This window comes from Nerophis lumbriciformis, linkage group LG04 (genome assembly GCF_033978685.3).
Source record: "Nerophis lumbriciformis linkage group LG04, RoL_Nlum_v2.1, whole genome shotgun sequence".
In the NCBI taxonomy this organism is placed as follows: Eukaryota; Metazoa; Chordata; class Actinopteri; order Syngnathiformes; family Syngnathidae; genus Nerophis; species Nerophis lumbriciformis.
The window spans coordinates 35,091,564-35,104,245 of NC_084551.2; the positions used below are offsets into that span (position 1 = coordinate 35,091,564).

The following is a 12,682-nucleotide window of genomic DNA, read 5'->3' on the forward strand; positions in this document are numbered from 1 at the left end:
ACTGACGGTTAGTATTATCGTATTAAATTACAATAATCAAAGAACCGTGTGTAAACAACAGACATTAACGTCTTTCCCCATTACGAAACATCATTCCCCAATATAAACATGTACAAACAAATTGTGTTAAACAAGTGAACGACAGTATTCACATTAAACATAAAGGATGTGCTGTTTTTGATCAAGTCGTGGGGATCTACCTCATTCATATATATCATTTATATTGACTTATTTATGAAATATATGTTTTTGTTAACAAGTTAAAGGTGTTTAATGATAATGCAAGCATGTTTAACACATAGTTAATATTGTTAAAAAATTAAAGGTGTTTGATGATAATACAAGTCTGTTTAATACATATAGTTAATATTGTTAACAAGTTAAAGGTGTTTAATGATAATACAAGCATGTTTAACACATAGTTAATATTGTTAATAAATTAAAGGTGTTTAATGATAATACAAGAATGTTTAATACATATAGTTAATATTGTTAACAAGTTAAAGGTGTTTAAAGATAATACAAGCATGTTTAACACATATAGTTAATATTGTTAATAAGTTAAAGGTGTTTAAAGATAATACAAGCATGTTTAACACATATAGTTAATATTGTTAACAACTTAAAGGTGTTTAAAGATAATACAAGCATGTTTAACACATATAGTTAATATTGTTAACAACTTAAAGGTGGTTAAAGATAATACAAGCATGTTTAACACATATAGTTAATATTGTTAACAAGTTAAAGATGTTTAATGATAATACAAGCATGTTTAACACATACAGATTCCTTTCTTTCATGAAGACAAGAATATAAGTTGGTGTATTACCTGATTCTGATGACTTGCATTGATTGAAATCAAACAGTGGTGCTGATAACGTCCACATTTTCGAATGGAGGAGAAAAAAAGTCCTCCTTTCCGTCCAATACCACATGAAAGTGGTTGGTTTTTGGCATCTTATTTGTCCAGCTTCCGTACTCCTTTGTATACACTTTACAAGAAATACATTGTCGGCAAACTCCGTAGCTTGCTAGCTTGTGCACGCCAGCTTTCTGAGACTGTTATTTTGTTAGCGCAACTGTGCAACTGTGCAGTCGGTCTTTGGAGTTTTGACGACAGGTACGGCGCCAGAGTCTGTTGAAATAAAGTGTTTCTCGCCTTCCTGTCGGTAATTTTAATGAGCTGGCAGCAGCCAGCCTCATCTCAGAAGACCCTCGGGTGCCGTGAATGTCAATCAAGTGACGTCATAGTGAAGATTTATGATCGCTCATTTTTAGGACTATTTTTTTAATGCCTGGCTGGTGATCGACTGACACACCCTCCATATCGACCGGTAGCTCGCGATCGACATAATGAGCACCCCTGCTCTACAGTGTCAAGTTGAAACAGACAGACACAAACTCAACTGATCCCCCTTTATGATTTAGATTAACACGTAAAACATATTTCAACACACAAATAAAAATATAAGGCCTCTTGGTATTTAAAAGTTGGAATTTCATTCACAATGTAGTCACACAAATCGGAAGTGAAACAACTAATCACCAGTGACGTGCGGTGAGGTTGATGGCTGGTGAGGCACTGACTTCATCACAGTCAGATTTACAAACATATGAACCCTAAAGAGTATCTTATTCACCATTTGATTGGCAGCAGTTAACGGGTTATGTTTAAAAGCTCACACCAGCATTCTTCCCTGCTTGGCACTCAGCATCAAGGGTTGGAATTGGGGGTTAAATCACCAAAAATGATTCCCGGGCGCGGCGCCGCTGCTGCCCACTGCTCCCCTCACCTCCCAGGGGGTGAGCAAGGGGATGGGTCAAATGCAGAGGACAAATGTCACCACACCTGGTGTGTGTGACAATCATTGGTACTTTAACTTAACTTTAACTTTACACATACAAACTATAGCACACAAAAAAGCACATTTAATTAAAAAAAAACGTTATTATGGTCTTACCTTTACTTATAAATGAAGTCCATGCGCCACTCCTTCTGAACAAAAGCATCGATAACTTGTTTATAGAAGTCTTCCTTATCTTTCTTCAGTTTTAAAAGTCTCTCTGTCTCGATGGAGATCTTCCTTTAATTATTACCTCCTGCTTCGATTGAAAGTCTAGTAATCCTCCATGTTAAAAGTCCAGGCGAGAGGAAAAAATAAACGATCGCTAACTGTTGCTGCTTGTTGTCACTTATTCTGCAGCCGAGTAGTCGCAAGAATGATCTTTGGGATCACTAGTGCCCTCTACCACCAGGAGGCGGGATTACTGCGAGCCTCACCCAGTGCGTCTTTGCAGCCGTTTTATGATTGCTCAGCACAAGAAATACGTTACACACATACAGTTGTTGACAAAATACACTATACATTATATACCTCAGCTAACTAAACTATGGAAATGTATAATATAATTCATATAGCAATACGGTCTCACTGCACAGCAGGCCAGCAGTTAGCCGAGTCATTGCGCAATCCATGGTGAGGCTCAACTGGCTGCTGACTCACCGCAAGTCTCTTCTCAGTATTTGAACGGCAAATGTGAAAATTTAGCGATTTTGAATAAAAATAATCTAAAACTGGTGAAGTTAAATGGAAAATAACTTCATAGTATAATCACTGGATACATACAACAATTTAATAAAAATTTTTTCTTTTTAGATTTTTTTTCTTTCCATGATGGCACGTGAGGCCCCGCCTCACCAGCCTCCCCTGACTGAATCACCCTTTACAATTTAAAATAAAAAGTAAACATTTAAAAACACAAAAATAATATGGTTTATGGTATTTCAAAGTATCAACTTCAATTAGAACGTTAAAATATTAGAGAAATACAAATTACTTGCATTTGAAATTACATCAGTGATTAATTTGGTCCAAAAAAATATTGGCAATAATATCGTTTATAGGCAATAACTTGTAGGTCAAAATATTGTCGAGCAAAATTTGTTATCAGTCTAGGCCTAGACATACGCATGCAAAATGTGAGGAGAAGGATTAACTGGAAAGTTGTGGTGGCGTTTCTAATGTAGGCAAGGCAAGAGAGAGAGTATATATCTGCTGTATGGGGAACACTTTGGATTTAGTGCGAGGTATGACGACGGCGGTAAGAAAGTGTTGGATGAAACTACAACTGTGTGCCAGTACTGCGCAACACGTTTTGTTTATGCTAGCGGCAACACATCCAACATGTAACGTCATCACCCAGCGTGTCAATTGACAGTGCAAGAAGGAGAGAGTTAGGTGGGAAAGCACAACTTTCACGCCCCGCAACATTTAAACACTTTAAGTCATGACTCAGACAGGGCAAAACTCTCATGAAAGTACTTTGCCGTTTCTCCGCTAAGCATCAGCTGCCTGCCACGGTGAAGGTTCGTTTATAAATTGATTATTTAAACATCTGTAATTATTATATTATACATTCCATCCATTTTCTACCGCTTGTCCCTCTCGGGGTTGCTGGGGTGCTGGAGGATATCCCGGCTACATTGGGGTATAAGGCAGGGTATATCCTAGACAAGTCCATTATTGGTAAATGGTCTGTATTTACTGTATATAGCGCTTTACGATACATGCAATACCCAAAGCGCTTTACTTTATACGTCACATTCAGCCATTCACACACATTCACACACTGATGGCGGATTAAACAATAACTACCGGTATATTAACTAAATGTTTAACTATATGATGATATTGTACACAGTTAATATACTACCCCGGAAGGGATAAGCGGTAGAAAATGGATGGATGGATTGATTATTATATATTTTAAATGTATTACCGTACTTTTAATTATTATTAATGTTATGTCTACAAGGCTCCTCCTTTGACGTATGAGGTATTGTGTCATTTCCAGCACAGATGTATACAATATACAGTCGTGGTCAAAAGTTTACATACACTTGTAAAGAACATTATGTCATGGATGTCTTGAGTTTCCAATAATTTCTACAACTCTTATTTTTTTGTGATAGAGTGATTGGAGCACATACTTGTTGGTCACAAAAAAACATTCATGAACTTTGGTTCTTTTATGAATTTATTATGGGTCTACTGAAAATGTGACCAAATATGCTGGGTCAAAAGTATACATACAGCAATGTTAATATTTGGTTTCACTGCAATAAGGCGCTTTTGGTAGCCATCCAAAAGCTTCTGGCTAGCTTCTGGTTGAATTTTTGACCACTCGTCTTGACAAAATTGGTGCAGTTTAGCTAAATTTGTTTGTTTTCTGACATGGACTTGTTTTTTCAGTATCGTCCACATGTTCTCAATGGGGTTTAAGTCAGGACTTTGGGAAGGCCATTCTAAAACCTTAATTCTAGCCTGATTTAGCCATTCCTTTACCACTTTTGACGTGTGTTTGGGGTCATTGTCCTGTTGGAACACCCAACTGCGCCCAAGACCCAATCTCCGGGCTGATGATTTTAGGTTGTCCTGAAGAATTTGGAGGTAATCCTCCTTTTTCATTGTCTCATTTACTCTCTGTAAAGCACCAATTCCATTGGCAGCAAAACAGGCCCAGAGCATAATACTACCATCACCATGCTTGACAGTAGGAGTGGTGCTCCTGGGATTAAAGGCCTCATCTTTTCTCCTCCAAACATATTGCTGGGTATTGTGGCCAAACAGCTCATTTTTTGTTTCATCTGACCACATAACTTTCCTCCAGAAGGTCTTATCTTTGTCCATGTGATCAGCAGCAAACTTTAGACGAGCCTTAATGTGTCGCTTCTGGAGCAAGGGCTTCCTTTTTGCATGGTAGCCTCTCAGTCCATGGCGATGCAAAACACACTTGACTGTGGACACTGACACCTGTGTTCCAGCAGCTTCCAATTCATTGCAAACCTACTTTTTGGTGGTTCTCGGTTGACTCTTGATCATCCTGACCAATTTTCTCTCATCAGCAGGTAATAGCTTGCGTTTTCTTCCTGATCGTGGCAGTGACAAAACTGTGCCATGCACTTTATTCTTACGAACAATTGACTGCACAGTTGCTCCTGGGACCTTAGGCTGCTTTGAAATAGCTCCAAGTGACTGTCCTGACTTGTTCAAGTCAATGATTAGTTTTTTCAGATCTGTGCTGAGATCCTCTGACTTTCCCATTGTCGTATTTGTAACTGAGTCGAATGACTGCATCACATGAGCCCTATTTCAATGGGCTCAGAGATCTCAACAGGTGTCGTCAATCATAATCACTCACATGAAGTTAAGAGGCCATGCCATGAAGCTAATTTGATTTAATTGTAACTTTTCTACATCACCAAAATTGATAATGTATGTTACTGTATGTATACTTTTGACCCAGCAGATTTGGTCACATTTTCAGTAGACCCATAATAAATTAAATAAAAAAAACACATTTCATGAATGTTTTTGTGACCAACAAGTATGTGCTCCAATCACTCTATCACAAAAAAATAAGAGTTGTAGAAATGATTGGAAACTCAAAACAGGCATGACATTATTTCCTGCACAAGTGCACTTTTGACCACGACTGTATGGAAGACTAGATACGTGCTGCCTGTTAAGTGAAAACAATAATTAAACAAATACCTACTTGGCAAGGAGACGTCCTAGATTACATTTTTGTGCTTTCTAAAACCACAAAATGTTCAGACACTATGGCCCCAGTTGCCATAAAACTGCGGCTCAAAGACGTGTTGCCATACTGTATGGATATTGTTGTCTCTCCTGACTTATTAATCTACATGCTAATGTCCTCTTCTTAGCTGGTTACTTTCTGCTGTAAGACGGTTCCCATTTGCTTTCTGTTGAAGTGTACAAAGCATTTATTATTTTATTTAGCTAGCCTAGCTTGTCCTCTCCTCACTCCTTGGTGTGTGTATGCGCTAACCCAGCTCACACATGAGGTTAAAAGAATGGTAGCTAATGGTTCTCACATAGTTAGTTCGAACCAAACATAGAACATTAGCATTAATTCCACATTTTTAACCGTCTGTAATCTACTTCATTCTAAAAAAGGATATTGTAATAATGAGATTCACAACCAGACACTATTACTTTTGTACCAATTGTTTCAACCCTTCAGGTAGATACAAGTTGATTTGTTTAATTTGGACCTATTGGTTCCACTACGAGTTCATGAATGACTTTGCAAGATTTTGCCATAGAGCAGATATATTTAATCCGAGTGAAAAATAGTCAACCACAAGCGTGCGCACAGGAACTGTTTCCCACAGGATGGAAATAGCAGCAGCCCGTGACCGTCTACCAAGTGTACCTTCATTAATTAACTGGCTTCGGCAGAAGCAGGTTGCCTTTCCTGACAGATGCAGAAAGAAAGTAAACTATTGTGTAGGATGTACTGTAGGTTGCCAGAGGGATTTTTTTCTAAAAGGTGACAGCACGCAGTCGAAAATCCACCAGGGAAAGACATGCAAGGGTGCCAGTTATGCGCCACGTGACTCAAACCGGTAGACGGGACAAGAACCGAACTGTCAGGAGATGCAGGGACTCCAGCAGCTTGAATCATGTGTCAGATACTACATCAAAGGCCACAGTTTAGTGTACGCCAACAAGAGTGTGACCATTGACTGCTGTGTGTCATTTGTAACAGAATGACGTCAATAACCCAACAGTGTGCTCAAGAATCAAGAGAATAGATTTTTCGTTTACCTTAACTAGACCATCTCATTGAGATAAAAAAGAAATACAGCCATATTGTCTGCTTAAGAGTGTCACATTTTACTTACCGTCTTTTCCGGACTATAAGGCGCACTTAAAATCCTTTTCCCCCCCTCAAAACTCTACAGTGCGCCTTATAACCCGGTGCGCCTAATGTACGGAATAATTCTGGTTTTGCTCACCGACCTCAAAGCAATTTTATTTGGTACTTGGTGTAATGATAAGTGTGACCAGTCAAACCTAAGAGATATGTGTAGACTGCACTATGATGGCAATATGACTTAAGTCAGGGGTGCTCATTACGTCGATCGCGAGCTACCGGTCGATCTCGGAGGATGTGTCAGTCGATCACCAGCCAGGCATTAAAAAAATAGTCCTAAAAATGAGCGATCATAAATCTTCACTATGACGTCACTTTCGTCACTGGATTGACATTCACGGCACCCAAGGGTCTTCTGAGATGACGCTGGCTGCTGCCAGCTCATTAAAATTACTGACTGGAAGGCGAGAAACGCTTTATTTCAACAGACTCTGGCACCGTACATGTCATCAAAACTCCAAAGACCGACTGCACAGTTGCACAGTTGCGCTACCAAAATAAGAGTCTCAGAAAGCTGGCGTGCACAAGCTAGCAAGCTACGGAGTTTGCCGACAATGTATTTCTTGTAAAGTGTATACAAAGGAGTACGGAAGCTGGACAAATAAGATGCCAAAAACCAACCACTTTCATGTGGTATTGGACAGAAAGGACGACTTTTTTTCTCCTCCATTCGAAAATGCGGACATTATCAGAACCACTGTCCAATCAATGCAAGTCATCAGAATCAGGTAATACACCAACTTATATTCTTGTCTTCATGAAAGAAAGGAATCTATATGTGTTAAACATGCTTGTATTATCTTTAAACACCTTTAACTTATTAACAATATTAACTATATGTGTTAAACATGCTTGTATTATCTTTAAACACCTTTAACTTGTTAACAATATTAACTATATGAGTTAAACATGCTTGTATTATCTTTAAACACCTTTAAGTTGTTAACAATATTAACTATATGTATTAAACATTCTTGTATTATCATTAAACACCTTTAATTTTTTAACAATATGAACTATGTGTTAAACATGCTTGTATTATCATTAAACACCTTTAACTTGTTAACAATATTAACTATATGTATTAAACATGTTTGTATTATCATTAAACACCTTTAATTTTGTAACAATATTAACTATAGGTGTTAAACATGCTTTCATTATCTTTAAACACCTTTTACTTGTTAACAATATTAACTATATGTATTAAACATACTTGTATTATTATTAAACACCTTTCATTTTTTAACAATATTAACTATATGTGTTAAACATGCTTGCATTATCATTAAACACCTTTAACTTTTAACAAAAACATATATTTCATAAATAAGTAAATATAAATGATATATATGAATGAGGTAGATCCCCACGACTTGATCAATTGAAAAGTAGCTCGCCTGCAGAAAAAGTGTGAGCACCCCTGACTTAAGTAAACAACACCAACATTGTATATGTTCCATTGAAAATATAGAACATTACACACGGTGCTCAAAAATCTATCAAATTGTTTTAGTACGACTTTGGTAAGCTACGAAGCCGCACTGCTTGATGGATTGTCGGCGCATTAAACATACGAGTATTATTATGGTGTGTGTATAAGGCTGATTATCTGGCAGATAATACAGTAAATCAATATTACAATTACATTTGCAGAGTACAAACCAATAACATATTCCATTGATAGCAATCAGAGAAAACTATGCAGCCAATAGTACATAAATACATCACATGATGTAAAATAATTCTGCATGCACCCAGACCTATTATTAAATTATAGTGGAACCTCGATTTACGAACCCTTCCATTTGCGAACTTTTCCATTTACAAACTTTTAGATTGAGCCAAATATGCCTACATGTGCAAACCATGTCTCAGTGTATGAACACATTACTCATTCATTCATTTTGGGTCCCACCTGCAAGCAAAAAGCAGGGTACAGCATTTTTATGGAGGCGGATCCCTCCACTTCACTTGCTGCGCAGTACAGCACACTAATTAGTCACTCGTCAGCGCTTTCGCTTGTGTGTCTTTTCTGTGTTTTTTCACCTTTTGACAAGTTTTGTCCATTTTGCTAACTGGAAATGAGTCCCAAAAAGACAACAAACCAGCGTGGAAAGAAGGAGGGAATCACTGTGGAGTCTACCCCAGGGCAGCTGTGGCTACAAATGTAACTTACCACCATCAATGGTATGAATTTGGCATGAATGAATGAGGAGTTCTCAGTTCTCTGTGATGTGCGTTGAGTGTCTAGAAAACTGCTTTATAAATCTAATCCTTTATTAATAATAATATTATTATTAAAAAGACTATTTGCAAGCAGTATATAATGGCACTCACAATTATGGAAACATCGATGAAGTACACTTTGTACAACAGCAAGTTTTAATTCAGAATCAGAATCAATTTTATTGGCCCAAATATGTTGTGATGAGACCGGACTTCTCTGTAAAAACATTCCAAAGCAGACTTATTTCACAGCGGAGGAGAAGGCACTGTGTATTTCAGCGCACGCACGCGGATCACTTGGTCCCCTCCCCAATCCCTCATTTCTCTCCCTCGATCTGCCTGCTCCTTTCTCATCAGCTCCTCCTTAACCTATGTAAATGTAAGTGGATATACATTTTTAAAATGTTGATCATTGTAGCAATATAGTTCTTAAAGTTAAGGGTTTTTGTGATTTCTGATTGTTTGTGAGGGCTTCAAAGGGACTTCTGTGTGTGTGCACATGCTGGCAGCGCATACAGAGGACAGTGGTTTGTGGTTGTTGTTTTGGCCTGTTAATAAAGAGAAAGTTGATCCATCACCCTCTTGTTATGTTTCTTTGATATACAGTACTGTATAGCACTTTACATTGTGTTCAAAGTGTACAAACCTTCACTTAAATATGGACTATGTCGAGGTTGGAACCCATTATTCTTATAGACATTGTCCCTTATGGAGGAATTTGCTTCACTATATTGTACAAACTTTTCGATTTACGAATGCTGTTAAAAAAATAATTAAGTTCGTAAATCGAGGTTCCACTGTACTATCGTTGAAAAAGGTTATGTAGTACCGGATTTTTCGGAGTATAAGTCGCACCGGAGTATAAGTCGCACCTGCCGAAAATGCATAATAAAAAAGGAAAAAAACATATATAAGTCGCACTGGGGCCCGGCCAAACTATGAAAAAAAACTGTGACTTATAGTCCGAAAAATACGGTAGTTTAAAACAAGAAAAAGTGAAGACAGATGATTTTACAATTTTTAAGGAGGAAAGAGTCAGAGAAATAATAAGACACAAGATAAGCAACTCACAAACCTGGTAGCCTCTCATTTTCTGAAAGTGGCCGATGACATCGCTGATGGTGTAAACCCGCACGTGGCCCATGTGCAGTCGTCCAGATGGATACGGGAACATGGAGAGAACGTAGAACTTTTTCCGGTTGTGACTCTGGAATAATAACAGGCTGTCACAATCCCACATTTGGCCAAGTGTGAATATTTTGACACAATGAAATCATGATTTTGAGTCAGCTGTAAATACATTACATTACAACACAACTTAGACTCATCCATTAATCTAGTTGAAAAGAAGTTGTACAAACCCACGTTGGTGAGAAAAAAAACAATTCATCAGATACACAGAAAGAGCAATGGCTTTTAGTATATTTCTGTATGAGACGCCAACATGCTGTGATTATGGTGTCAAGTCTGCGCCTGAGCCGTTGCAACACTGGATGGATGGTTTACAGTCACAACACAGCTACCATGGCAACAAAGCAAGTGCCAGATACATCAAGCTATACATGATTACAGAAAACCTGGGACATGAATTTTTCAATAAATTAATTAGGAGCAGAGCTGTCACGAGCGCACTTCATCACTGTCAGCCGCACCATCAGACCATTAGGACGTATAATCAGCCAGACCTACCAGTAATAGCTGAGCATCATTTGGCTGGATGACTAATTATCTATTAATCAAGTCATTTAGGAAAAATCTTCAGTAGATGTATATGTATAATCTGGAATTTGTGTTTGTTACCATTTATGTGTAAGAAAATTGGACTACAAATGTACTTTAAAACTTCAAATGCATTTACTACATGAACATGTGTGCGTCTGTGAAATTGCAGCAATCATGACCTTGTTCTTCTGAGCTCTGTAGCACTGACTGGACTTATACATCATACATACAAAGAACACAAAACAGGCTTTCACAAGAAAAGTGCACCATCACTCGCTGCTATTGATTTATTAATTAATACTTCAAGCATTGACTATTTGTAAAAGTGCAAACGTGCCAAGATGATGACCAAAAACATTGTTACAGTAGGGTTGCACAATTAAGGACAAAATAATAGTCAGTTTTTTTTTTAATTAATATTGAAATGACAATCGTTATTCACAATTGTTCATTATGTTAGGTAAAACATATTGTTGAGGGGCGCATGAATGTGACGTCATGTAATTTGAAATTAAATACCGGTAGCTTAATAAAAAGCAAATGTTATCCATATATTTAAAGACACATATTTGTGTTTTTGTTCATTATTAGTATTAAAATTGCAGCTTTTTCTCATTACATGATGCTTTTAGTTGTATTTATTAGGTGTGCCCCGATCGGAAATTGATATCGGTCTGATATCAGCAAAAAAAAAACAATCGGATGATATTGTTGTGCACCTAAAATCTCCGACATAAGCTCGGATACAAGCCGTCCTGCAGAGCATTTACTTGTGCAAAGCTGGGCAGCCATTTAACATCTAAATGTCCTCTAATAAGCACGCAAGTTTGATTGGTCCTTTTTAGTCAAGTAACTTACAATAGGTAAACGTGGTAGTCTATAGGCTACTAGGAGCTTGCAGCTAAAAAACAGCTAAGCCCACAATAGGACACAAGTGAGACATACGTAATAATTGTCCTTAATCAAACAATATTGCAGTCTGAAACACGACATTTGTCAATATAAACAAGAATATTTGCCTATTCCTTATAGATACAAAGTCTCCAAGGCAGAAGCGTGTTAGAAAGTATCCAGTAACAAAATTGTCTGCATCATTCGATTTACTGCGCCATTCCCATAATTTTCTGAATGTTTATGGTAAACGGTAAATGGGTTATATCGTATAGCGCTTTTCTACTTTCAAAGTGCTCAAAGTGCTTTGAGACTATTTCCACACTCACCTCATTCATACACACATTCACAGACTGATGGCGAGAGCTGCTGTGCAAGGCCCTAACCATGACCCATCAGCAGCAAGGGTGAAGTGTCTTGCCCAAGGACACAACAATAAAGTTGCTAGCACGGCCGTTTCACCATCCGCGCCACGCCGTCCCCCATTATTACAGATTATGACCACTAGGTGTTGCCAAAACTAAGTATTTTTCAAACCTAACATTGTTCTCAGAGTAATTTCACTCAATCAAACCTTTTCTAACATTTCACATCACAAAATAATAAAAGTATGATTCCTGCTGATATCGTATTGGGTTAATATCGGTATTGGCCAACACGCAAGACTCCAATATATGCACTGTATCAGAAGGAAAAACTCGGGACACCCCTACTACTGTATTTTTTTTTTTTAATTTTTTTTTTCAGGCTATAAAAACTGCCTCAGTGGCCAACGCATCATCCAATGGACATCCTCGCTTGACCTTATCATACATTTGATTGTAATGCGATGTATGTACATTAATGACAAATACAAAAGGTTTAATTTAGTGTAATGATTATACTCATGTAAAAGAGTACAGTATTTTAATGTGCAAATACATTTCCAAATTACCTAGATTTAAACGCATGCACAGATGCAGGGGGTGCATGAATTTTATTGGGGAACAGGTGTCGCCAGAAAAATGCAGATAAATGATAGCACTAGATGGAGAAGAGTCTCCAGACTCTATTTAGCGCAATGGCTAGCGATTGGATGGGCTAGCAGTTG

General features: G+C 37.7%; 1 protein-coding gene across 1 annotated transcript in view; it reads right to left on the reverse strand.

Annotated features, from left to right (window-relative positions):
- lars2 (leucyl-tRNA synthetase 2, mitochondrial) overlaps positions 1-12,682 on the reverse strand; it is a 130,902-nt gene that overhangs the window by 99,069 nt on the left and 19,151 nt on the right. The window contains exon 3 of the mRNA XM_061953501.1: positions 10,055-10,186. Coding sequence (XP_061809485.1) covers positions 10,055-10,186 — 132 coding nt within the window. The remainder of the gene's footprint in view (positions 1-10,054; positions 10,187-12,682) is intronic.